This window comes from Gambusia affinis, linkage group LG17 (genome assembly GCF_019740435.1).
Source record: "Gambusia affinis linkage group LG17, SWU_Gaff_1.0, whole genome shotgun sequence".
NCBI classification, from domain to species: Eukaryota; Metazoa; Chordata; class Actinopteri; order Cyprinodontiformes; family Poeciliidae; genus Gambusia; species Gambusia affinis.
In genome coordinates this window covers 17,225,584-17,253,377 of record NC_057884.1, presented here as the reverse complement: position 1 = coordinate 17,253,377, position 27,794 = coordinate 17,225,584, and the positions used below count along the sequence as shown (strand labels likewise).

Here is a 27,794-nt window from a genome sequence, read left to right as displayed (position 1 = left end):
CTCTGAAGATTGTAATCAGAAATGTCTTGATTCCAGGTTTCCTAATCCTCACACAATATGATACATTCATTAGCATTAGAGTCCCTAGGAAGATTTGTTTTGTGCTGGTGATTTTAAAACATTACCATCTTATATTTATATTCACAACTAGCAAATATATTGTGAACATATCTGACAGTGAATATTATTTTGCTTTTTGGTAAGACTAGTTATTAAGTTTTTATGAGGCTCAAAGTGCTAAGTTTAAGAAGAATTAAAGCATTTTCTTTCGGTTTTTTTAAGATTTTGTATCATGAGCAACTGGAAGAGCATTAAAATATGAGCTGAATTATTAAAGTCACTAAATGAGATACTAAGCACGCTAATGTTATCCTAACACTTCAGCAAACTGCACGGAGACATCAACAAGAGCAATTTAAATGTATGCAAAAATAATATAGGTGGTTATTTGAACAACCAATAACTGCCTCACTTTCTTTTCATTTATAAAGGAGAAAATGTTTTGTTTGTTTTTAAACTAATTTGTAAGTTATTTTAATGGATATTAGTGATATTAGGAATTAGTTCAACTTTAAAATGCTATCAAATTGCTTGCAGTATAAACCTTTGTATGTGTGGTATCTGCATCAATAGGCAGTAGATATACCAACTTGACTAGGTGGTAGTTTAAGGTGAATTTCTGACAATCTCTTTGAGGTTAAAACTTTCCTGATCAAATTAATATCAGGTTTTTGCCTCATTTTGAGTCTGCCCTACAGAAACTAAAGTTCAAATAAAAAAAACCCCTGTTACAATCAAGAAACACAGACAGAATAGACTTAACCATTCATAATGTCATTGGAGAGTGAGTAAAATGCTGTGCAATCAGAATACTATTGTAGTCCACATAACATTTATTAAATGTAGTTTGTGAATTCATGTCAAGGTTCTCAAGAACATAGTATAAAAAATGTCTTTTTTTCAATGCCTTTGTATCAGGGGCTAAGACATCCTGACAAAGACATCCAGGATTGTAACATTTGATCTATCCTTATGAAGTTAAGCAAAGTATAGCTATAAAAAACGTTATAAGATTACAGCTTGTCATGTGTGAACTAAAAAGATTTAAAACTGAGCAAAGTTTCTTGTTAAGATGTAATGATAATACATACCTTTTCTTCTCTGTCCAGCCAAATAAGCACTAACCACAACAGTGTTTTTATCCAAGTAATCATCACGGTTAGGACTTATTGTGGATAAAAAGATGTAAGACTTTGGGGTTCATTGAAATGTTAGTCCCATAGTAGCATTCCGTAACCATTACAGAGGGACCAAGGTGCAATGTAGCAGCGCTGCATACTCAATAGACAGAAGAGACCTTTTCTCCTCCCTCAGAAAACCACTTTTTTTTTTACTTTAAGAGTAACCATTATGCATTTACCAAAAACCAGTATAAAGGGCTCCTCTGTCTAGCTCCACTGGGAGGTCCTGCTCATTCTCAGTGCTCATAAGCTAATAGTATCTGCTGCCATGCCATTGGATGTCGCAGTGGAGGCACCAGCGCCATGCTTAACCAATCACAGAAGTCGTTGTTCGAACATCCAAGACACTCAGGAAAGAATAAGTCATACTTTCCAGGTGCCATGGAGCTACTTCAGGCCATGTTCCAGACGGCTGCTTGTCTCTCGGCCTTACATTTTTGTGTGCTTTCATCGAACTGCACTGCCACAAACTCTGGGGCAAACTGTACAGCAGTACATTGCATCCAAGGCTTTAGTCTTTGTGCCATGCGTGCACATGAGACAAATAGGGGCAGAGAGGGTGGAGTAGGGGCAGATTAGGGAAGCGGGGGTCTGGGCAAAAGGGCAGAGCACCATTCTGTGCCCATCTCCAGTGTGTGTCTATGAGGAGAGGGCTGAAGTACAGACAATAAAAACGTACCCACACCAGGCTCGTTCAGTGCACTGTAGCGCTCTCTCAGGGCCAGAGGGGTTAAAGTTCGCCTGCGTTCCTCGCTCCCAGCAACCTAAAATAGGGACCAAATAACAATGGTTTCTTATGGCAAACAATAATTGTCTGGAAAACATGGAAACGACAATAGTAAAATAAAACATTTGACTCTATAAAAGGAATAAAGCAGCCTATAAATTGGTTTGCATCTCTGGTAACATCAAAATCTTTGAAATAAATGACATGCCTTTATTTTAGTAACATCCTATCTTTGCTACAAATTTTAAAAAGTAATATAGATACAGGCCAACATAATCAAAAATGCAACAGAAGGCACAAGCTGTTTTAGGTATGTACCAAGAGAGTTGTCATTAAATCTACTATGCCAATATGGAAAGCAAATTATAAGTAAAAATCTTCAAAAATGCAAGTCCCTGTACTTACAAAGACCTCTTTAAGTCCAACAGTAAAAGTGAAATCCTGCAAATTTATCAGAATGTTCTAACTGGTCACATTTTTAATGTGATATTTTTGAGTTATTAAATTCTCAAGATAACTAAAAATAACTATTCATTATTAATCCTGTCCTACCCGAGATGTGTACTAATTCTTAACCCAGTAAGAATTTGGCCTCACAACCTTCATTCATTAACCTTTCATGTTCAAATGTGTGCTCATGTATCATGGCAAGTTCTTACCTTGACACAAGGTGGCATAGTTATATTAAGGTTACACAAGACGTGTTGCGAGTCCTCGTACTTTGTGCATTTCCTCAGAAAAGACAGAAACCCAGTGGCTTCCTTGTTGCTATCTCTGACCTGGCACATATAGATGACAGAACAAAGAAGAAAAACAGCAGAAAAATAGATAGAAGTAGGTGGAGAACAGAAAGAATGTGAAAGAAAGAGTGCACGAGACGATGCACATCAGAAAATATTAGAGTGAAGCAGAGAAAAAGAAGGGAGGAGTAAGAGGAAAGGACAAACAGATCACAAAGAGGAGTTAGATCTCTCCGCAGAGCCTCGAAGGTCGGTGCGCAGTAACATTGGACAAGGAGCAGGGGGAAACAGGGATGGAAGCAGTCCACAGGCAGGCAAGAGAGAGAGAGATTTACCTGCACATTTTACCTGGGCGTCTGTCAGATCAGACAGTTACAGAGTGACCATGAGAGAAAGAAAGAGAGACAGTGAGACAGACACGTACAGACAGGCAAGGCCGCAAAGATTGGAAGGCAGGCAAAGAAAGTGAGGGAGACACAGGGCATGCAAACAATTACCCAAGAGAGTCAGGGGATAGATAGGTAAGTTGTTTGTTGCATGGCTACAAGAATTTAGGTAGGTGACACTACATAGTACCATATGTCACACCGATGGATATGGATGAAAAAAAAAGAACTGACTGTACTTGGGGAAAAAGAACACTGTACAGCACAATGAAATTACATCAATATGGTCACAGGACAGACAAGACAAGGCTTACACACAGAATTCCATGTAGTTTTCAAAGACTTTGCTCCCAAGTGTGAGCTAAATTAATCTCGGAGCTCCATCAACTTGGCTGACTCTTCTGGATCAGTTTACACAACATTCATGTATTTATTCTTCTTTTCTCTGCACATACAGATTTGACTTTGTTGATTTAAGATCACCTAAGAAAAAGTGTTAAAAACTGGTATTTATGCAGACTGCTAAAAATGATAGCAGTCTTTTAAAAATTCAGAGTTAAACAGATAACTTTTTATGAATGTGTCATTGCAGGGATAATTTATGTGTATCTTTTTAAATTTGTTTTGCTAAAGGTTCTGGGAAAGCAAAACATTCCCAACCATTATTATAGATAAAAATAAAAAAAAAGCATTTTTGTTCAATTTTAGAAAAGTTTCTCTTTTAGTTGGTTTTATTTTTTTTCTTTGTGGTGACACAGTTTTCACTCCACTATTGTGTCTGGAGGATGTTCATTTAAAAACTAAGTAAACTGCTTTATAAAAAATGTGTCAACAATTTAACAACTTGTCAATATGAAGTGACACAAATAATGGATGTGAAAACTTTAATGGTGGCGATTCTGTGAGAATTTCTGATGCAGTAGAGAACTATATCCTCTGCTGTACTGTCAGAACTTGGTGTCCCAAGTTTTCCCAGACATTAAACATCATTTCACGGCGTTCTGAGATGTGAATGTTCAAATGGTGAGAAAGGTTCAAAGATTTCAGTGTTGCATAGAAAAATATAATATTTGAATAAACTTAAGTTCCAACACATTCTGGCTTTGAAAGCTGGAACATGTGAGGAGAAATCTGACATCTGACAAAACTCCTATTCTGCCTCAGTCCTTATCATTCAAATTTATTCATTTTTATCACCAAACGTTTCCGACAGTATGTCCAAGTAATTGTATCATTCTATGATAAACAACATGCTTTATTTTTAAATTGATCATGCTAAATTCACAATAAAGACAAAAAGGTTAATTAAAAATCACATGTCCTCCATATAATATTACAGAGCAAAACCTATTACACAATTGGCATAAATTCAACTTTTATTGTTTGCATAAAATTTTCAGGTGGGCAATAGTCTTTTTGTTTAAAATATTGATCATCTGTAGAAAGGATCCTTGGTGTGTTAAACCCAAAAACTAAAAATAAAATCAAAAACCAAATGGAATGAATGGCAAGTGATAGAAAGTTAGGCAAGTGAACAGCCACATAAAGACAGACCTTGACAGAAACAGGCAGTCTGTTGTCTCTGAAGGCCTGGAAGCTGAAGCTGCGAGGCTGCTGAGTGGCCTTCCGGATGGGCACTAAATTCCCAGAACACTCCAGGTGCAGCGGCATACCCTCCATAAGCTGTGTAAACCATGCCAATATTAGAAAACAAGCAGGCTATGACCATCCACTTTTAAATATATTTCTAAATGTACATCTCTGAGACTGATAAGTAAAATAAGGGAGGACATAAAAAAAAGTCAGTTCTTTGCCTCTTTTTCTTTCTGTCAGTGTGATTGCTGCTCTCTTTTGCACTTACCTCGATATCTCGACTTCGGGCCACCTCAGAGAAGTTTTCGTGCAGTTCCAGAGTCTTGTCCATCTTATCATCTGTCATGCAGTAGCAACGCAATCGACCTTCCCGAGCTTCATTCATCTTCGCAAAAATGACAAATTTGGCCATGTATGGGACTGCCATGAGCTCCTTGTACAACAAGTTGGCAAAGGTCACTGCCTCTGCTGTACGCGGACAGTCTGCCAGCCAGAATCTGGATGGGAAAGAAGAACAAATGATTCACGCCAGTAGACACTAAATGTTTGCACATAAAAATGGAGAAAAAGAAGGGTGGTAATAGATTTCCTTTCTTTTCACAAAGTTCATGCTGAGTTGCTTACCTTGCAGACACGTTGGTGGTGAAACTGGCACAGCTACTCGCATACATCAGCTTGGTGGTTCCAGTAATGTCCTCCCACTGAGCTGGAGCTGTTCCACCTAAGTAACAAAAACAAACAGTGAGTTTAATCTGCAAAGACACAGCTTCCTACAGTCCTTAGCAATTCGAAGTTGGACTTTTTTTTTTTTAACAGTACCTATAACACTGCAGAGAAGGCGCAAGCTGGTGGTGTCCCCCTCCCCCGCATCACGTGGACTTTCCCTCCAGGACGGAGGTAAAGGAATGCGCAGACCAATTGGGCGGTGGAACTTGCGCCGCCGGGGTTCGATTGTAACCACCGGGCTGAAGGTTGCCTGGTTTCCCAGCTGCCTCGTTAGCAGTTCATCAGGGATTGGTTGTGCCTGAAATTTATTCAGGGGGACAAAAGATTCTTAAGAAAACCCAGAAAAAAAACATGACTGCAGGAGAGAGAAAAAAAATCAGAAAAAAATAAGAAAAACAGTGTATCAAGTTTCAAAGGATAAGTGTGGAACTAATGCTAAAAGTGAACCGAAGAACAAATGTGCAATAAACTGAAACAACAAACTCACAGCCATACTCACACATGCAACAAAGTCATATTTCACATCTGACCCAACTCAGACCAGTGCATCAGCTCAGTCAGTGTGGCTCACAACTTAAATCAGGCAACTGAGGAGAGACGAACGGCTGGATAAAAGCAAAACATAAAACAAACCAACGTAAGGCAAAGCAAAATGCAGACTCATGCAATCTATTTTACATTGACTGTTATCAAGACAAAAAAATGTTAATAAGGTATGTAACCAAAACAAACAAAGAAAGAAAATACAATGAAAGCCCATGTTACGTACAACAAAAAAAGATTGCATGACTGGTGCCTTATACAGTCCATCATACGGTTTTATAGTCAGTACTCCAGTTTAAACAAGCTATTTGAAATTTACACTTGTTCACACACTTATTTCATGTTCACTGCAGCCAGAAATAACTATGGTATAGAGTGACCAGGAGTTATTTGTTTATTTTTAGACTCTAGTGCATGTGTTGTGTTAAATTTGTCAAAAGAGTTTGGCAAATTTCTTGTGTTTGAAACAGAAGGGTTGAGACGCCAATTTACAGCTGAGAAAAGAAGCGACTTATGATGCTTAGATATTCTTAAGAGGGCAGCACAGTGTCAACATGAGTCCTGAAAACTAAAAGTGTAGTATATTCCCTCATTTGCCCAAAAGAGCAGCTCAAAAACATAAATCAATGAAAGCCAACATTAAGCCAGCAGGTGAATGTACCACTACAGACCACAAAGTTTCTCTCTCCCCAAGACAGTGTGACACATCAAACAGCCAAGGAGTTATTTTTCTATGCAGTTCTGCAGAAATGTCCACCCATCTCTTTACCTGCAATCCCAGCCTCACTCTCTTGGTAACAGCCGTCTCAGGGAAGATTGCTTCCACGTGGGGCACCAGCTTGCTGGTGAGCCGGCCACCTTCAGGGCCGATAAGATCACTTTCCTGCTGAATGCGAGAGACTACAGCAAAGTAGAGGGGGAAGTCGGTGGAGATGATTCGACGTATCCTCTTCTTCTCCAGCTCCTCTTGACTTTCCAAGTCTACAGCAAAGTGAACAAAGGTCAGAGGGAGGCAAAAAGATGGATTTTTATTGGCTTAATGTAAATCAGGAGAAGCTGACTTTCAAAATTTTCTGAGACAGTGGCCTTGAGAAAGTTTCCTTTGAGGGTTGCATCTCAAGATGATAAGTGACTTTTCTGATAGCATGCAAGCTGCTGTGGAAAACAGTACCTGTTCAAATGAAACTGACCTTCATCCATGCCATTCAAAATGGTTTCTAGCACTTCATCTCCATAGCGATTGCGATGCTCTTTCCAAACGGAGCCGTTTTCACTTCGTAGGACCACAAGCTCCCGGTCCCCACGGGCCAATGAGGCAAAGTGGGGGATTTCCACTATGACAGGCCTGTAGAGGTAAAAAGTACTTTTAAAAGTCTTCAAAGTCTTTATAAACTTTTCAGTTTGAATCAAGAGTCTTCAGTGAGTTAGAGGCAATTACATATTTATACTGGTAAAAGAAATTCTTGTTTTTCAACAGAATAATACAAGGTACTTCTGTAATGAACAAAGACCTCAGGAAAGCAAAGGCAAAGAGAATTAAGAGGCAAACAAAGTCCAACCAGACCCGTGACAAGCATGAGCAGAGGAGGATCTGCAGGGATGATAGGTGAGAGGAAAGAGGTGAAGAATGTGGGTGGTGAGAGATGAAAACAAGGACAACTGAGGACATCACAAGGGTATAGTAGGAATTACAACAAACCAAACTGAACGGACCAACAACGCTGTCCAAAGTCTGAGTAATAGACCAATAAAGCACAACATTATGACCAGAATGCAGTAATGTTACAAACTGCGGAGCACCGTCTGTTCTAGAACATTTTTATTGCAACCGGCATTGACTCCTGAGCACAAACTGACCTAATACAAGTTCGACTCACCCCAGAAACTGCATACTGGAGGGTCCCAGGGAGATGATGCGACTAGCCAAGCCCTCTCCCTCCACCAGTGGAGGAGGTGTCGTCAGTTTCTGGGGTTTCACAAGACGGCAGGTGATGCGTGTCGGTGCGGCGCAGGTGCGGGGAGGGATGATCACCCGCAAGCCGTGGTGTCTGCTTCCTCGCATAGAGCCTCCACGTGCATCCACCATGAAACTCACCAGGAACCTGGGCATTGTTGGGTGACAGGTGGTTTTAATGCAATAGCACTGATAAGAGCTTTTAAAATAAGCAATTAAAGGATTAATAACTGATTAACTCACCCTGTGTGAATGGGGCTGGCCACAGGGCTGACATTGTCTGAGGTCTCTGTGGCCGGACTACTCGGGATAAGAGAATCCTCATCATACTCTTTTGGTAAAGGGATGGGTGTATGCTGAGAACAACGATAATAATAATAATAATAAAAAAACATACACAACCACGAATGGTAAAGATTAAGATCCAGAAAAGGAACAAGGAAGAAAATAAAATGCTTAAAAATGCTTCATAATATAAGAAATGTAAAGAAAGGAGAGAAACAGCCAGAAAAACTCTTTTAAAATAATATTTTATTGAGGAACATAAGCTTGTTAAATGTGAATGAAGCTGAAGGATACCTGGTCGAGCTGCACTGTCTCCGGGGACACACAAGGAATCCTGGGAATGGCAGGGGAGTATGGCCTGCGAGGGAGGAAATCAGGAAAATCAAAGGCAGAACACAGCGACTTAATATTGCAACGCAGTAAAATATTAGATAGGTAATTATGTTTTCTGTATCTAATGGTCAAGAACAACCATGTGTATGCTTGCTCTTAACAGGAAAGCATGATGTTTTATGACAAAATATGGAGTGGCATTCAATTGGACAAGTAAAGCTAAAGTTTTATATATAGACAGACAATAATGGTAGAGCTAACAGAATCTGATTTCTAACTAGTCATAAATAAAAGACCAGTTCGAAATCCGTACAAGGTCGTAAACTTGGTTGACCTAAACTTTTTATTGCAGTTTGATTAACAATAGCATATACTGACAAAAACAAATCTGATTCAACATGTAGAGAAACTAACAATCTATCCACTGAACAGCGAGGACCTTAAACAGTAAACATCTGCATAACTTTAGCTTTGAATCAAAAAAGATCAAATTTAATCAGCATGTGTAGTTTAAATCTCAGAAACCTGACTTACGTGGTTCCAGTCCCAGCCTCAAAATCTCTGAGGGTTTTCTTTGGGGAGAGAAAGTCATCATCCTGGTCTTTGAAGTCATCAAGTTTCAAATAGCGTGCTCCGTCCAGCCCGAGCAATTCATCTCCTGTTGACACAATAAAAAGGAAGAGGAAGGCTGAAAAGTGAAGACAAAAAAAATCTCAAAAGGTAAAAAATTGGTTGTGAAGAGAACAGGATTAGGAGAAAGAACAAGGTAGCCCATGCAAAATGGTGGCCGATCTCATCTCCCAAGTTCTATAAATTTCCTATAGCAAGAAAAAAAAATTATATATAGATGCATGCCAATATAACTTGTTTGTTGTGTATCTTAAAAACTTATTTATAACACTTAAATGTCAATAATTTCAGCTGATTTCATCCAAAAGGTTAAGACAGTTGGTAATCCCTTCGCCTTAGAGAAACCACAGAGAACAACGGCCACTGTAAACATTGTAGTCCAAGCAATGGAGTCAAACCAACAACACTGAGAACAAATGGAAATTACAGAAGTGGAAAAAAAGAAGAGTGGTAAGACAGTGATCATTAGGACAGCTTAGTACACTGCATGGAAGGGAGACCGCAAGGCAACCTGGTGACAGCTGGGTTGTTTGTGAGCATGCCGATTTAGGATGAAATAACGTGGTTCTGTGTAGGAGAAAACAACTCCGTTATTAAACAGAAATAATATTGGAAATAATATGTATGACTTCTAAATTAGGCACTTAAACAGACAGGGATGTTTACAGACATCCATCAGGACAGGCTGTTCCGCAAACGCCAAAAACATTAAACAAGACCAAGAGGATTGAAAAATGAGGCTGATGTGCAACTGCCTGTGCTCATATCAAACAGCAAATGGGGTTGTGTGTTGTTTTCAGGAAAGTCACAGCTGCTGCGCAGCATGTGTTTAACTAGCGGGTCAATTAAGTTGCAAAAAGAAGAGCAACATTATATTGGAAGAGAGCCATTTTTGACGAATTGGAATACTGTCCATAATAAACCCATTAAAAATTGCATCGGGTGCCGGTGAAAGCAAAATGAGACATTTACACATGCTGATGAAAAGCAGGAATAATATTTTTTCAATAAATTTCTGAAGAAGCTGGAATAGAAAAAAGAACAGAGATACAAAAGAGAGGATGAAGATAAAGACAAGAAAACAGTGCTGGAGTTGAAAGACAAAGAATAATTAGAAAGACAATTAGTGACGCACAGAGATAATGAAAGTAACTGCGATGACGGCACACATTCACTAGCCATCGGACTGGACAAGGCAGAGAAACGGATACAATCATACCTAAAGTTAGCTGGCAAACTCCTACAAAACAAATAGAAGGAAAGGTTATAAACTGTATACATATAAACACAAATATCTATAGTGGCAGTTTATATATTTCCCATGATGTTTTCCTCTAGCTAAATAAGAAAAAGCTGGAAATAAACACAATATAAGCAACAGCACCCTCCACTATTATTGGCATACTTGGCAAAGATGAGTGAAAAACAAATTAATCATACTTTGGAAAAACATATTTATTTAAGGGAGAAACAAAGCTTACTTTAGAAAATTGTTTTTTAACTATAAAATCACTGAAGCCACAATTATCAATAACACTGAACAATTCAAATATAAAAATGTGCATTTCTATAAAAATTTGAGATAAAATCTACTTTTTAAAGTGAGGTATGGCCCAGAGGCACACAGTACATCATTCAAACCAATAATTAAAAGGTACACATAGTTGAAACATCATAAAATTATCTTAAAAAGCAAACAAAACAAAAATTTGATAAAGTGCAAGATTCAAACTTAATAAAATCATTTCTATTTTTGTAAAGCTGTGGCGATTAGGAACAACAATTACAATGTAAATGATTTCCTGTTGCCCTGGGATGAAAGTGTGCCATAAATTTAAAACCTGAGAGAAAACATGTCTGTAAGAAAACTGATGACTAGATATAACATTAATTTACTGTGATGCCAATAACTGTGAAAGATGCTGAAAACTGCATGACATAACATAACTCTAACAGAAAACTTACCTTCATCTTCAGAAACATCCAAAATCTCATCTACTGTCTCAGGAAAGCTCATCCGATGCTTCTCTGTGGTCATCTGTGAAAAACCAAACAGAGATTAAAAGTAAGATGAAAGGTGGGAGTAGAGAAAGAAAACATTGCATTCACGTTTTTTCCAAGAATTTGATTTTTTTTAAAAAGTTACATTTTTGCTGTGAACCTAATTTTGAAGCTTGTTACTCACAGCAGAAACAGATTCCTCTGTAACCAGCTTTAGCACATCGATGACAGAAATATAACCCAATCGCTTAGCGATGCCAAGAGGAGATGTTCCATTCTGCAATATAGAAATAATCTTCAGGAATTTTCTCCTTTTCCAAATAAGATATCAGCATATTTAATTTCTATGCAGAGGTTAGAATTCAAAACTGTTAGGTGCAAGTAAATAAAAAAAAACAAAATTGAATATCTTACTGATGTGATCTCATTAGGCATGGCTCCATGTTTTAGTAGTAAAGTCACAATGTCAGTGTGGCCCTGTTGAGCTGCTTGGTGCAGGGGGGTGTAGCCCATCTGCAGGAATACAAACAACAAATGTACGTTCATTCAAAAGAATAAAGACATAAAGCAAAGTTCTTTGCTCTTAAAGTAACAGAAGAGTTTTACCCTTGTTTTGGCATTCACATGAGCCTGCTGCTGCAGAAGAAACTTCACCATCTTTATGTTTCCATAGTGACAGGCCACATGGAGTGGGGTATAGCCCATCTGAGGGAAGATAAGAAAGACTTCATGAATAGTTTCTAATTGCCTGATTCAACATGATTAATAAATCTAAAATGATTCAGACATGGCAACAAAAATGCATTATCTCAACAGGACACACCTTCTTGACAAATAAGACCTTTATTTATTAAGAGCAGTTCAATTATAAAACATAACAACTAATGAGCACATTGGCATAAATACTTTCCTATTTAAATATATTCACAGTTCTGTTAGCTATTGTCATTTTGCCTACTATTTCCAAAAGCCTATGTTTGCCTAAATGTTTGACACAGTGTAAAAGTAACAAAATAACCATAAAGATTATTCACAGCTTTTGAATTTCATCAAAAAAGTGCAGATTATGTCTTAGCTGTACAATTTACCTACTCCTTAAAAAACACTGCTCTAGTTAATATGATTGTTCATGTCACTGGCTATGAAAAAATTAATGCCATCTGATGAAGATCCATTATGTTCAAATGGCTCATTCTGTATTGCAGAAATTACAGTTCACATTTTTCAAGCCCAAGCCAACCCTTTGTGCTGGAGACACAGTTTAAGTCTCTTATGCCTGAAAAGTCCAAATTTTATTGAATGCGTATTGTCTAGTCTGCTGGTGATGCTGCCTTTCTTTATGTTATCAAATTAAATCAAGTAGTTTCATGCTTAAATCTAATTTAAAATATGACATTTAAGAAGAATCTTTTAAAAACCAAACTGTTTCCATTTCTTTTCTCCTCCGTAACATTGCTACAGTGAACATCATCTTAGTTAGCACCTCTACTTATGAAAACAATGAATCAGACTGATAGACTTTCTTCATCTCAAGTCCCTTTTCTCAGTTTTGACCTCTGTCAAGAATGAGAATTAGGCAAAAAACTATGAAGCAGCATACTGTTTAAATGAGCGAATGATTCCACTCTGACATTCTGATGTCAGTATTTTATCAGATCCAACGAAACTCGTCAACCAATGCCCTTGTCCGGTGGTGTGAATTACCCGTGAAGCAGCATAAACGGATGCGCCCTGCTTGACCAAAGTGTCTGCGATCCCCACATGACCCTCCTGAGCTACGAGATGCAAAGAAGTCAGTCCATTCTGAAAAGCAACAGCAAAAAAGAACCAGCCAAGTTCAGTTTAGCTTGCCTCTTTTACCACCTTTTGTATATTGAAATACAAGAGCTAAACATTTAGTTCCATTTTACCCTACCTTGTTTCCTAGGTTTACATTTGCCTGTTTGGAGATGAGCAGAGCCACCATATCGGGCCGCCCCTCCTGTGAAGCCAGGTGCAAGGGTGTGATGCCTTGGAGGGACTCTGCATTTGGGGACGCTCCGTTCTGAAGCAGAACACTGGCCACCTCCACCTGGTTCTGCTTGGCAGCTATGTGCAGAGGAGTGTAACCGTTCTGGAGAAATAGACAAAGGCACACACACCAGTATTGACATTGGTCTTTGGAATGCATGTCCGAGTGTAACACACAGTAAATACTACTAATAATAATGCTTCTGTAAAAGAGCTCTAGCAAGTACAAGGACAGGTTCAAGAGTTTTTCCATAGGCTGAGGGCTTGTGTGAGCATGTGCACACTCATCAGTGGGCATCTTACTCGGGCAGTGCTGTGTGCAGATCCTCCCTTGCTGACCAGAAGTTTAACAACATCCAGGTTGTTGTGATGCACGGCCACATGAAGGGGTGTCAGACCGTTCTGTCAACCACACACATATACACATGTAAACATATATAAACCTAGAGATGTACATACACAAATATGACACAGAAACATGTGTGCATGCATGTATGGGACACATACTATGGTAAAAAGCAGATAAAGCAAAATTTCCTCACTAAGGTTTGACTATTGAGGCACAGGAGTTAAGCAATGACTCACTTTCCCTGCTGCATTTGGATTGGCGCCTCTTTCCAGAAGAAGCTCTGCTACATCCACTTTTCCATATTTCGAAGCTACATGGAGAGGAGTGAAGCCTTTCTGCTCCAGAGACGGGAAAAACGAAACACACAAAAAAATGTTTGACAGATACATTTACACATTGACACTGCAGAATGTGACACCACGATTTCATAATCTACCCCACCTTTGTCATCTTCACTTGTTGAGCTCCTGCGTCTAATAATATCCGTATGGTGTGGACGTGTCCTTCACGTGCAGCGATGTGTAAGGGCGTGTGACCTGCAGTCGTCGCTGAGTCAGGGTTAGCCTTGTGCTCTAGGAGCAGCTTGACCAATTCCTTGTGGCCCATACGAGCCGCACAGTGTAGGGGTGTCTGGTCATCCTACAGGGGGATAATAATAGTGCTGAAATTGTTTTACATAGCAAATTAAATCACAATATTAATCACAGCCCCAATACAAACTTAATTTTCAGAACCTGAACTCAATGTCTTTGTGAATGCTAAAAAGAGCCATTAATGAGAAAGAAATTTGCTTTTCTTAATAATAAAAGTACAAATGATGATACCTTTGCCTTTGCATCCACTTGTGCTGCATTCTGTAGGAGGAACTGAGCCACTTCACAGTGTCCTGCTCTGGAGGCCATATGGAGGGGGGTCTCCACTTTCTGATGCATACAGTGCAAAGAGACACTTAATCGAACTGCTCAAATATTCAACTGATGAAATTTTTGCTCTATTAAGCATTAGACAGTTGATACTGATGATCAATGAAAAACCGTGGCTAAAATCAGATACTGATTGGATAATGCACAGAACCCATTTTTCCATGAGTCATCCAATTTCAAATTTCTGATGTTTCTAGTCTTTAGTTGAGTAGTTTTCTACAGAAGCATCTAATAAAAATAGCTCTCAATTTTTTTTCTGCATGATAGCAATACACTTCCGTAGTTTTCTCATTATATCAAGACAATGAGATTTTGAACGCGATAACAATTTTGTAATTTCATTATTTTGACATGACAAAAACCTTGACTTTGTTTTGTTGTGCCAATTATTTGATGATCTCATTATCTTCAATAAATAAGCACATCATTCTTTTGTGATAATGTTTCCATATATTAAAAAAAATAAATAAATACAAATTAGGCTAATTTTGTGATCATTTCATTACCATGAAATAATATTATCTGGAGCTCATTTCCCCCCGCCCAAAATAAAATACTGTCACCTTATGTTGACATAAAGTAAATCCAATATCAACTAAAAAAAAAATATTTGTAAGTCTTGCGATGAAATTTGCGGCTGATGTAAATCCTCACTCAGTCCTGTGACAGCCCTGGTTATTTGAAGGAAAGGACCTCTTGCCTGCAACAGACTTTATGAGACCTTAGCCCCATATAAGCTCCTTCCCTCTGATCAAGGAGGACCGGATGTAAAGGGGGGAGGCTTTTCTCTTCCCTCTCTTTGCCATGCATGTCCCCAAGGAACCAAATTTATTTACTTTGCATTTAGTCGCGTAACGGTTTCTGTTATTTATCACTCACTCACTTTGCATTGAACATGTTCACTCATTTATATTAACATGACCTACTTTAATGACTTCATACATCTTTTTCTTTTTTTGCTATTTTCTCTAAAATGAGTAACTGGAAACCATTCTTTCACATTTTTGTAATAGCCAATGAGTCAGGTTGTGACAGTGTTGTACTGGGTGATGAAACCGGATGCAACACAAGACCTACTTATTTTTGTACCACAGTCCCCCTTTTAAATCAAATAAATAATTTCTCTGTTTTTAAAAGAATTATGGTAGTCCACTCATACTCCTGTAACAAACAAAAAATCACATCAAAATTACACCCATCTATGAACTTCATACATGATATTTAAAAGTAAATACTTTTATCTTTTACATAAAGTTTCTGGATAGTATTAAAAATGTGATAAAGATGAGTCTCAGTGACTGATGAAAATAACCTGTTTGGGTTCAACATATCAATGGTTCTTACCACATTGGAAGCATTAGGTGAAGCCCCTCTTTGGAGCAGGTTCTTTACTATGTTTAGATGGCCCATGAAGGATGCTACATGAAGAGGAGTGAGACCAGACTATACACATGAACAGAAAAAGACAGAAAAAAATCACTGTGATTTAAATAGGAAGCAATACAACCATTCTTGTTTATTTTTAGTGCAGTCAAGCAGAAGAGACCTTTTGAAAAACTTTGAAAAATTAAAATAGATGGTGTTAGTTCTTGAATGAATTTCCCAACCAATCAAAAATGAAAGTCTGAGGCAGGATTAAATACAATGCAGTTACAGCAAACAGTGTGTGCTCACTCCTAAATGAAAATGCATAATTAAAAAGCAATAGAAAACTGTTTAGAAAAATATCCTATCTAACGGCATCCTTTCTCATAATGAAAACAACATTTAATTAATATTTTTTTATTTTAAATTTAGTACTTTTAACATTATTTGAGTAGGATTATGATTACATGTTTGAATGATGTTTCATTTCAAAGTTGTCCAATTGAACTGCCAGGTGTTGTTTTCTATTTGAAAACTTTGACATGATATTTGGGCTCATCATCTCACCTCTGTGACAGCTTCCAAGGAAGCAGAGTGCTTTAACAGCAGGTCCATTGACCTCATGTGGTTCTTCTTGCAAGCAATATGAAGAGGTGTGAAGCCATTCTGAGGGCACAAGAGACAAAAAAAATGTTCAGGACTCATTTTGAACCTTTGAACTAAGTTCTGTTTTATAAACAACCTAATGCATAAAACATTTCCAGCAGAAAAACTATCAGATTACTCAATGTGAAATGGCTGGGTTAAGTTAGAAAATTTCACCCAAAACAAAACAGAAACTCACAAGAGCACGAGCATTAGCTTTGGCTCCTTTGTCCAGAAGGACTTTGGCCATGCGATGGTGACCGCAGTGGGCTGCTACATGAAGCGGGGTTAGATGGTCCAGTGTGATATCGTCAATCTCAGCATTGTATTGCAGTAGCTGCCTGACGCAGTCCATGTGATCCCCCTGAGCTGCCATGTGAATTGGGGACAAACCATTCTACAGAAGAAAGAAAGGAATATAAGCAAAAAAGGGTCAATTTGGAAGACATGGAGGCATAACATTGGTCTGAATGTTGCTTTCTTAATAGTGGAAAATTTATTCCGAAAATCACCTGAAGAAAAGTCATAATAATGACTAAATAGAGTTATTAGTCCCTTTCAAAGAAACACTTCAAGGTGGGATAATGGCCCCTTTTTGCTATTTCAATGTGTTCAATGTGAAAGACCAATCCGGAAAGGAAGACCGAGGTCAACCCTCCTCTATTATGCCCCTAACTCATCGAGCCTAGTACTCACAGCTCCACACCAGCTGATTTGTAAGAGAGCATGCCGGCTTTGTGCACTGAAGAAGTGATGCAGTGATGAAGTGCAGTTTGTCAGCCACAGGATTTAAGAGCATCAACAAGATTCAGAAATAACTTCTGACAACAGAAGCAGGAAGGTGTGCTACATCACCTAAATTTGAAGCATTTCCTGTGGTCTACTTCACATTCACCATCATTGCTTTGAAAATAATGGGATGGGGATACTTCATACTACGCTGCCAGTAAATGTTCAAAGGCAGTTGGTCTTTGGTTTAGAACAAAAATGTTTTGTGAAAGAGGCATATTTCTGACAACCGTTTCATTTATTTGTTGTGTGACCACTTTTACTATTTCAAGTTATTATTTGTGTTGATCATCAGCTGACAGAGAGAAGAGAAAGTGGCAATAATGTTACCTTAGTTTTAGCCTGGATGGGAGCACCGTGTTCCAGGAGGATTTCAATAACGCGAACATGACCGTTCCGGGCTGCACAATGAAGAGGAGTCAGCTCATCCTGCAGCAAGATAAAGGAAGTCAGACGTAAATATAAAAAAATAGTTAGAAAACCATATCATTTAGCATGGAAATTTATCAGAACACATAACCAGCAAGCAATGGGATGGTTTTGTGCATCAACAAGCTCCCATGAAAGTATAGTTAGACTGGAGCTGAAATGTCTACCTTTGTTTTGGCATCGATCTGAGCTCCTCTGTCCAGTAGCAATTTGACCATCATCATGTTGCCCCTCCTGGAGGCTATATGAAGAGGTGTGATTCCATTCTGGAGAACACATGAACTATATAAGCTGCTGCATGTCATAGGTCACAACCATAAAAACAAAAAATGTTGAAAAAGTCAGTGGAATAAATGTAAGTTTTTTTGGGGTTTTTTTGGTCACAATACCAGACAAATGTTTGGATACAACTTCCCATTGAATTGAATAAGAAGTTGTATATAGTGTATATCTCTGTTTAGGATCATCATGATGCTAAAATACTCAATAATTACTTTTTCAGCTTTCTTACAGAGGACACATTTTGATGTAAAATCTCCTGATTTTTCAAGGAATCCCTAATGTCATGATCACAGAGAAGGTTTTTAGGGCTTTTGGTAGAGAAACAGACGTCTGGCATTGTAGATCCTCCACTTTACTTAAAACCTTTTATAGGTCAACTGAAAAAATTATGCCACTTTCCGAGAAATTTTCCCAGCAGTCATAGCACCATTTCAGAAGATTTTAGAACCACTTCATGCCACTCGATCATCCAGAGGTCTGGCTCAGTCACATAATGCACCACTGCAAAGTTCTACCAACCAGACAATGGGGTTCCATGATGCCCAAAACTTTAATGTGTATCTGGATCCTGAATATGTGTTTATTGTGCTTGGTTTTCTTTGACTCTTACAATTGATTCTAAGTTTATGAAACTTTCACTCACATTTCATTACATGTTAGAGTAGTTGTAGTAAATTACTACATGTTGCCACTGGGCTGCATAAGAATATATAGTGATTCTTTGAAAATTTCCATACACTTATAATATTTCTAATGGTAAAAATGGTGAATTTCACTGATTTGTGTCAGTGTTATTAACATGTTATTAGTTCTGGATACCTAATTTGAATATGTTTAATGGTCTTACATACATAGGACATTTTTACCATTAGTGACAATCAGAATAATCCCCAAACAATAATCACAAATATTATAATAATAGTAATTATTTCCCTATTTTTAGCAAATTTCTGCTATGATGGTTATTGAAAGAGAAGGAAAATAGCTGGTGAGCAATTCTTCTCTAATAGAAGCGATGAGGAGGACTTTTATCCATTTCTCTACAGCCTATACAGTCTACCCATGATCATCATGGGCCCTTTGCTAGATATTATTGGATGCCGATGAACTGGAGGATCAAATCAATTTCCCTTTATCTTGCCGGATAATCAGAATGTGTAATTATATAAAATCTATGGGTCGGTAGTGGAAGAAGCAAGGGAATCTATATTTTTTGGAGTCTACGGTAGAGCGTCAGAGATGGTTATTATATGTGAAAGTTTGCTGAAACACTGTTATTTTGTTGTACCTGGCTCATGCAAAGACGCTGCAGCATTTTGATCTAATGTTTAATGCATCAAGGCTCAGGAAAACTGACCTTGGGGGTGAAGTTTACATTTGCTCCTCTGTTTAGCAGCAGCTGCGCTACACTCATGTTTTCATAGTGAGCTGCGATATGTAGCGGCGTGAAACCAGTCTGCAGAGAAAAGGAAGTGAGAACATGAAGATTAGAGAGACAGAGAAAGAGAGAGTTAGAACAACATTTCACACATTTATTTGTATTTTAAATCCGAATCTACCCTTGCAACATAACCACTAAGACTTACTTAAAAACTCCTGTACTTTTCCTCTGATTTTCCTTCTCCATCTTGTTTGATTAATTTGCTATTTTCGTTACACAGCAAACCTGACATGAAGGAGTGCATACCTTGCTAAGTACATCGGGGTTGGGATCATTTTGCAGGAGGACAGCGGCGGTGCGAGTGTCGTCGTTTCGTGCAGCTATGTGAAGTGCTGGAAGGCGGACCTTCCCCTTCGTGCCGTAGTTGATGAGCAGCGCCACGACGTTTTCATGGCCCTGCTGGAGGGCCACCGCGAGGGGCGTGAAGCCATCCTGAGGGACAGCACAGATGATGGAGGGGAAGAAGTAAGGAGAGAAAAGAAAATGCTTTACAATACAACAGACAAATATAATATATAATTATTTATGAGCATGTGCCAGTAAAATACATTACTGCTATTTGTATTTTTCCTTCTGTAACTTGTTGCGTTTTATTATTGTTACAGCAAGATATTTAAGCTTTTAGATGAGCTGTATGCCAAAGTGAATTTGTAAAGTGTTCATAACATTGTTATAAAATAAATTTACTCTTGGCCAGATATTGATGAGGATTTTATTTCTCTTTTCAAGTGAATGTAAAAGAGTCACTGAATGAGGTGTAGCTATGATTAACTTTATGCACTCTCTTTGTTTTTGTTTCCAGTAAAATATTATCATGATTAAATTTTCCTTTTTAGATCAATAAAATATTTTTGAATTTAAATGTGAAATTCTATTCCACAGTTTGCTTTGGATGAATAAATTGATACAATGATTAATGACATGGACTATATTTTCTTTTTTTCTTCTTTTTACCTACTGTTTTTAAATGTTAAACTTAATATCACTGCATTACAATTTAAATTTAATTGAACAGTCCAGATTGTTCCTATATAAATTGTATTGATCTAAGCTGACCTTGGACTGGATTGACATCTACATACTTTAAGTTAGACCTTTTCGTCTTAGGCTGAAGTTTTGTTGTATGCTGGAGCCGTATTAATTAATATTCCAAAATGAATTGAACTTTATCTAGAAAAATCCATTATCGTTTCTGCAAAAGGGAGATGATCTATTTTATTCACATTCCAACTTTGCTTTTGTCACATATCTAATATATTTTATATATTAGATTTTATTTCTAATTGTATTGATTTGGTCTGTAATGTTATAGTTAACATAATGTAACCATAACCATTATTTTAACATCGATAGGAATAAATGTTGCTTTTATGTTTAAATATAAGATATTATGTTATTTTATTCCATTCTGCTTCATATTTTTAATGAAAATTGTTGTATTTTTGTCCAAGCTCTTCATACCGTGAGAATCTCAAACACACATACCTCAGTTGGGAGACTCTGATTTGCACCGTTCTCAAGCAGAAACTTGACCACCTCTAAATGATTCTCCTGTGCAGCCATGTAGAGCGGACTGAAGCCTTTCTGTTTGGGCAACAAAAACATCATGTATGACACAAAAACAAATGCATGTAGATTTCTTTGTCAATTTGTTTCTCAGGATCATTTGAGTGAGATTCTTAGAGACAATTTTTCATTACAGCCCATAAACCTAAATGTAGAGGACACTGCATAAATATGCAAACAAGATTTCACTTTCAGCAGTTTTCAGCAGAAACACACTTGTTTATCCAGCTTTAACTGAGTAACAGCTTTGAGAGACTTACATGTGACTGAGCATTAACATTGGCACCGTAGTTGACGAGCTCAGCCACCACTTTCTCCTGCCCTGCCAGAGCTGCGATATGGAGAGCAGTGTTCCCTTTCTGGAGGTCACACACACACAGAAAAAAAAAACACGGAAGGTCAGAAAAAGGAAATTAAAGAGAGTGAGAAGACAATTATGGCAGCCTAATGGCCTAGATCTCCACACTTAACACTGAAATACAAGCTCCAGAAACAGGTCCAGTGTAATTAAATTTACATTTTAGGCATCAATATCTCTGTGGAGTCACTAAATACCTCCGCTTGAGCTACAGTATAAAGGTGAAAAGTGGACATTTTCCCTAAATCCATCTGACAAAAAAAATGTCACAGATTACATAGAATTACATCACTGACACCAGCAATATCTTTAATCTCTCTTTTGAAATAATATTAATAACAAAAAACATTAGAATAAATAATCTGCATACATACAGATAATCTAATTCTGGTGTCACACCCAATATTCATGACCTAGAGCTAAAGCTAAAGTTTTTAATGTGCTAAGAGGTCAGATTACCTTGGTGGTTGCTTCCAGTTCAATGCCAGAGTGCAGCAGCTCCAAAACCATTTTGACATGGCCCTCTTTAGAGGCCAGGTGTAACCCATTAAGACCATTCTTAAGAGAAAAGAGAGATGAAGGTACAAGAGAAGAAATAATTAAAAGTCTTACATCAACTCATATCAATAAATTAAAACAATAAGTTACTCAGTTATTATGATTATTATTTTACTATCAGCTGTTTTACACATTGCTCTTGGCTAGACTTCTTTTATCTTCCTATTACAATAATTTGAATTATTCATGTTTTAGCCGCAGCTAGCCTGCTGTAATCAATCTCTCCACAAGGGGTCACTGTGATCCATTCTGTTCTCAGACTTTTCATCGTACTGCAGTGTCACTCTCTTCAAGTGGGCAGCTCCCTGTGTAAAGTCTGCACACAGTAATGGGGAGAAAGCTGCGTATTAGTCTCAGTTACACACTCTCTTATCCCGTCTTCACACCACAGACTTCAGGAGTCAAATGTGAGGCCGTCCGTCACACATCTAAACTAATTTATAAGTTAGAAAATACAAAATACAAACACTCATCTGCAATGGAATGAAAAATTTATCGGTGGTTAAAAAGCAGTGGCAAAACCAAAAGAAAGTTGTTGAAAAATTGGTTTCTGCAAAACTCAATACGGAAATGTTTCAAAGAAAAGTGGGCAAAACATTCTCCACGATAATGTTAGAGAGAATAGACGATAAATGCTTTAGCTGCTGCAGCTAAAATTCCTTTGCAAAAGTCAAATTCTTTGTTGAAGAGAGAGTACTTTAGTATATTACGTTAAGTTTTGCTAAATATGAAATGTTATTATGCATCAACAAAATGTAAACCCAAGAGAGACATATCAGGACGTGGTAGAATCATTTAAATCTAAACTGATATCTACCAGAACACACTGGCATTATTAATCAGCTAAAGACAAAAAATGTCTTAGTGTTATTTTTGTCCAGGTCATCCTTGTAAATTCTATTTTACATGTTGTCTTTCCTGGTTAAATTAAGAAAGAAGAAAGAAAGAAGGAAAGATTAGAAAAGTATAAGAACTAAGTACACCACTTCTGTTTCCATGTTTCCTTTTGGGGATGTTAAATGTTGATTGTTAACTAGACTGGAGTGTTGTTAATTATACAATGTAGAGAAAAGGGAAAAAAAATATTTCAGATGATGGCTGCCAAAGGTGACTTTATAAGTCACCTTTGGCAGCATTTTGGCTTTGTCCGTAATACAGGAGTAATAGTGTGGAATCAATGGTGTGTTTTTGATTAAGTAAGATATAAATTGTTCTAGAACCTACAGACCAGATCATATTTATTACATCATGCAATGTGAAACTCTTTCCTCCACAACTACAAGATCTGATTAACATTATTTTCTTATAGATGTGTGTAGTTTCTATAGCAGACATCTTAATTTTCTAAAATATGTGCATGTATTGAGTGACAGTCACAAAACTTATTGTATTACAATTAAAGGTAATTTGATGTCTGAACAAATTCAGGTGATGGCAAGAACATGAAGACAAAAAGAGAAAAGGAGAATCCTAAAAATAGCCCACAGGTTTGTGACTATAGCAAGGACACAGAGCCCAATAAATCACAAATAAAAATACCTGCCCTTATGTCAACGTGGAGTAAAAAATTCACAGAATGAATACAAAAAACAGGGAAATGTGGTTGTTACAGGAAACGTCTTGTGAATCTGGAAACGTGAGCATCATTATTAGAGGAATTTAGAAGATTTAACCCATTATAAATCCTACAATGCAGGATTTATATTGGGTTAAGGTCATTGATAATGTATAGAAAGTTTCTTTGCAGCTGGTGAAGGGTCTTTTTATTTGTATTGCATCAAAATGTGGAGTTATTTTTTTAAAAATCTGATGCACACTCATGGGGATGTGAAAGAACAACTAACAGAAAAACGTCATTGTGGATGCTACCGTTTTTGATTCTGAACAAATGAAACTAAAATGTATCAGATTATTGCTCAAATAAAATTTAAAACTAACAGGATGCTTGTCTTTATTTTCCACAATTGTGGTTTTGCTGCTGTTTATAAATTCATTGTATTTATCTCATGCTCTGAAGAAGATGCTGAAGACTTCACTTTAAATTCAGGTCTGCTGCAGAGTTCAAATGACATGACAGACATGCACTATATGCATTTTTTAATCTGCAGTCTCTACAGTACAACACTGGCAGCTAAAGTTGGGTGTTCAATATGACTTCAGTACTGTGAATATCAACCGTTTGGAAGACCAGGAATTTTTATGTATGTATGGTCAAACTTCATTGTTTTATGACATTGATTCAGACAGGGGCAGAAGAACAGGAGGTAAAACTAAACATTTATGAAACTATAATTTAATATCTCAATTATTAATGCACGTTAGACAAAGAAAGAGAAGAAAAATTATCTGGAGCGCATGAATCTTTAATTGTCTTCATAGCCTCTGATTTGACTCAATTTGCTGATTCTCCACACGAGTGTTCCACTGAGATTTATTGTCCGGCGTGTCTAAAGTCATACCTCTACTTTAAAGCATGCATCTAACTTAAATACATCTATATCTTTTTTATGCATAAGAATTATTTGACAAGAACAGTTTTTCTAAATCTTAACATCTAACTAGACACAGAGATACAGTTTACTGTCTCCAAACTAAAGTAACATCTTCTTCCTGGGAACTATTGAAGATACATTATGAACTTTATATTTTAGCCAATTAAAGTAACATATTAACTACTTCACAGACGGTGGTTATCTGAGAAAAGATTAGATACTTTCTGCATAAGTGTAGCATTAAGTGTGGTGGATTAGCTGCATAAAGACAACTACTTTACAACAAGTTACTTCAAACATTCATTGATGAAAATATCAATGAATGTTTTTCATCTTAGTGTTAAAAATACTCTGTTCTTTCATCAATATTTTTATTGTTATTGCTACTTATATTGTCAGTTATTCTTTCTGAAACATTATATTAAATAATATAGAATACTCTGGGTTCATAACATCTCTTAAAAGTGATTAATCCTGCTTTCAGCAATCATTCCTGAAATTTGTCAACAATGCCTCTGTTTTACTACGTAACAGTAAAATAATCACTCAGAATAATAAGGAATCCAGAGCCTTATTGAAATCAGAAAAATTATTTTCGGAGTCAAAATGAAATCAGAAACCTATGGATGAAGCAGGTGAGGAGCTAAAAATGCTTTACAACACACAGAATACAAATCAAATGGGCTGCACAGGCAGAAAGCCTAGCAACATAAATCAACAACCACAGACAGAGTGTTATAAATCACAACTGGACCGCTCATAAAATGAGTTCAGAGCAACAAGAGAAGAAAAGCGAGGAAGAGACTAAAAATCAAAATACAACCATTAGGCAAATATAACACTGAAGGTCAAATCTTTAGAACAAACTAACCACCATGGATGGACTGAATGTAAAGGGAAAGTTTTCTGTGTGACTGCCAAAAGGTCTCTAAAATACTCAAAAATTAATGTGAAGTTAAACCAGCTGATCTGACACAGGAAAAGCCTTTTTTCCTACAGAAATTACAAGTCCAATAGACAAGAGCAACGAGGAAAAACTCTTAACTTGTCTCTGTGGGTAAAAACACTGTGAACATGTCTACTCTGCAGCGGTGGAAACTTAAAACATTAATAAAAGAAATAAACCATTCCAGCCATAGCAGGCAGCTTTAACACTCTCTGCTTTAACAGTGTTATTTTTTACTTTTCCGTGAATAGGTGGAAAACATTTATTTCATTTAACTACAGTCTTAGCTAATAATGATAAATAATTTTCTTTTATAAAGAAGTAAAAATGTCAAAGTGCACATAAAGGCGACAAGACAAGAAATATTTTGATGATATTCAATAGAATATTCTAATTTACACAATACTAGTTGTATATTAAGTTAAAGTTTCGAGTTCTTTTAAACCCTCTGAAAACTAATTAAATCTTCTAATCTACTTTGACATGTAATCCATTGTCATGTTTACTGAAGTCTTGCTCTCACCAACACACATAATCATATTTTTTGGATAAGTGTGACTCAGTCAGCACAGGACATCTTACTTGATTAGCGATGTTGATGTTTATCCCGTTCTTGATGTGATCCAGGGCCTTGTCCAGATTCCCTGATCGAGCTGCACGTAGGAAGCTGGTGGCTGCATCCGCCTGGGATGGAAACAGATAACAGACGACAATCAGAGCCTGTTGGTAAAATGTATTTAAGCCTTTCGCAAAAACAGATTGTGCTGTCATCAAAGGTTACGACCAGAATGATTTTTAGCCAGTTTGTTTTTCAAATAAAGCCACAAAGGTTACAAGTAAGTCTGCAAAGACTGTGGTAGTAAGAATACATACATTACATTCTTTTCTCCTTTAAACACAAAAATGTCAGACTCCTTGCAGCCCACTTGTGCCCACGCTATGAGTTTGGCAGGCTGTCTCGGCACTTTCTGCCACGAGCTCTGCTTTTTTCTTGTGTGTCTGATCTCAGCCAGGAAAAACTCATGTGGTTTGTCTTTTGGCCTGTGTCAGTGTTTGTACGCCCACTCCTAAGTTCATTCATTGACAGCTAACGTAACACGGCTGCCCTGAACAATGAAATATTTTCATTTCCCCTCAAGAGGAGATAACTGATGCCTGAGCTGTAATCTTGACCCTGCCTCCACCTCTGTCACCGACTAAATTATGAATCTGCTGGAGCTTTTTATTCCTGAGTGGTTTAATTATACTGAATCGTTGAAAGAAGCACAAACCTTTTCAGACCAAAAGACATTTTACTTCTTCTCTCCTCACGTCAGACTTATATAAGAAATTCATTAGTGGAGATGCATCAGACAGCTATCCGTTTCTATAAATTAAACATTGCTTTAGACTTTTTTGTGTATATATATATATATATATATATATATATATATATATATATATATATATATATATGCATATGAAAGATTAAAACATAAATTGAATTAATCTGCAGCACAAACAGTTATTTTCAGCTCCAGTCAGGAATAATTTGAAGAGAATAAGTGAATGGATTCATTTTGCACTCATAGGGCTATAAAAAAAAGTATTCAGAGCCCTTGAGTTCATTTTCTCATGTTTCATACTTTAAAGATACAGAATGTAGCTTGTATAAATTGTATTTTTTTTTCAGGTTTGTTAAAACTGTCACAACCGTAACAGTATGTTACGAGACAATTAGTCTGTAATAAAAAATAAAAAAATCAAGCTCATCTACCTTTAGATGTGTTGTTTTTAAGTACATGGAAGACATAGTTTTCAGCTCATTCTGTTTCTTCCAAAGCTGAATACATTTACATGCTTTGACAAGCAATATGGAGCCAAAGGTTGTTCATTGGTAACTCCTTTGATGTTTCTCTTCATACTGCTTTGTTCTGTTAGTGACATTTACTGTCCTGTGTACAGTTTCCACCTGTGTCACTCCTCACCCTCCTGTATTCACACCACATTACTGCCTCATGACATGCAACATTTTCTGTCTGAATTCAGACAGGGGCTTTGAATTTGTTAATGAGTCTTGGTTTGTGTTGCTGACAAAAATCTAGCATCATCCTCAAAAGGATGGTGCTAGAAAACCAAAGGAGAGTTGGTTTTCATGTTGCTCCAAGGTTACAATCAATCTCCCTTCCTGTTTGGCCTCTATCTCTGATGCTCCAATTTAATTCTTCTCTGCTCCCATCGTCCAACCTTTCACGCCCTTTTCTGTTCTTTAACTGTATTTGCAATCCAGCTGTCAATTGCATCAAGTAATTTGATTAACTGAACCTCTCCCTTTGCATGACTGAACAGCACAAATCCTCTCTCTCTAACCTCCCTGTAACAAAATCTATTTTTCTTCAAATTCCCTATGTTCAAGTCAAAACTATAAAATGTTGAGTTTTTTTTTTCAAATTCTTTATGGACTCACCTGCTTAACAATTTACTGTATTAGCAATATTAACTT

The 27,794-nt window shown here is 37.1% G+C and overlaps 1 protein-coding gene across 8 annotated transcripts in view; it reads right to left on the bottom strand.

Moving 5' to 3' along the window:
* ank1b (ankyrin 1, erythrocytic b) overlaps window positions 1–27,794 on the bottom strand; it is a 69,233-nt gene that overhangs the window by 18,939 nt on the left and 22,500 nt on the right. For 7 of the 8 annotated variants that reach the window (XM_044096326.1, XM_044096327.1, XM_044096329.1 and 4 more), the window contains exons 2-35: window positions 25,895–25,996; window positions 21,776–21,874; window positions 21,219–21,317; window positions 20,878–20,976; window positions 19,639–19,824; window positions 19,309–19,407; window positions 17,837–17,935; window positions 17,571–17,669; window positions 16,651–16,848; window positions 16,374–16,472; window positions 15,786–15,884; window positions 14,343–14,441; window positions 13,960–14,157; window positions 13,755–13,853; window positions 13,473–13,571; window positions 13,075–13,272; window positions 12,864–12,962; window positions 11,766–11,864; window positions 11,574–11,672; window positions 11,344–11,436; window positions 11,124–11,196; window positions 10,378–10,398; window positions 9,063–9,186; window positions 8,490–8,553; window positions 8,154–8,266; window positions 7,834–8,058; window positions 7,147–7,301; window positions 6,726–6,937; window positions 5,507–5,711; window positions 5,312–5,408; window positions 4,956–5,184; window positions 4,649–4,777; window positions 2,628–2,747; window positions 1,921–2,005 (exon numbers count right to left, since the gene is read on the bottom strand). In XM_044096326.1, the coding sequence (XP_043952261.1) occupies window positions 1,921–2,005; window positions 2,628–2,747; window positions 4,649–4,777; window positions 4,956–5,184; window positions 5,312–5,408; window positions 5,507–5,711; window positions 6,726–6,937; window positions 7,147–7,301; window positions 7,834–8,058; window positions 8,154–8,266; window positions 8,490–8,553; window positions 9,063–9,186; window positions 10,378–10,398; window positions 11,124–11,196; window positions 11,344–11,436; window positions 11,574–11,672; window positions 11,766–11,864; window positions 12,864–12,962; window positions 13,075–13,272; window positions 13,473–13,571; window positions 13,755–13,853; window positions 13,960–14,157; window positions 14,343–14,441; window positions 15,786–15,884; window positions 16,374–16,472; window positions 16,651–16,848; window positions 17,571–17,669; window positions 17,837–17,935; window positions 19,309–19,407; window positions 19,639–19,824; window positions 20,878–20,976; window positions 21,219–21,317; window positions 21,776–21,874; window positions 25,895–25,996 (4,213 nt within the window). The remainder of the gene's footprint in view (window positions 1–1,920; window positions 2,006–2,627; window positions 2,748–4,648; window positions 4,778–4,955; window positions 5,185–5,311; window positions 5,409–5,506; window positions 5,712–6,725; window positions 6,938–7,146; window positions 7,302–7,833; window positions 8,059–8,153; window positions 8,267–8,489; window positions 8,554–9,062; window positions 9,187–10,377; window positions 10,399–11,123; window positions 11,197–11,343; window positions 11,437–11,573; window positions 11,673–11,765; window positions 11,865–12,863; window positions 12,963–13,074; window positions 13,273–13,472; window positions 13,572–13,754; window positions 13,854–13,959; window positions 14,158–14,342; window positions 14,442–15,785; window positions 15,885–16,373; window positions 16,473–16,650; window positions 16,849–17,570; window positions 17,670–17,836; window positions 17,936–19,308; window positions 19,408–19,638; window positions 19,825–20,877; window positions 20,977–21,218; window positions 21,318–21,775; window positions 21,875–25,894; window positions 25,997–27,794) is intronic. The other variant, XM_044096328.1, reaches the window with a different exon arrangement.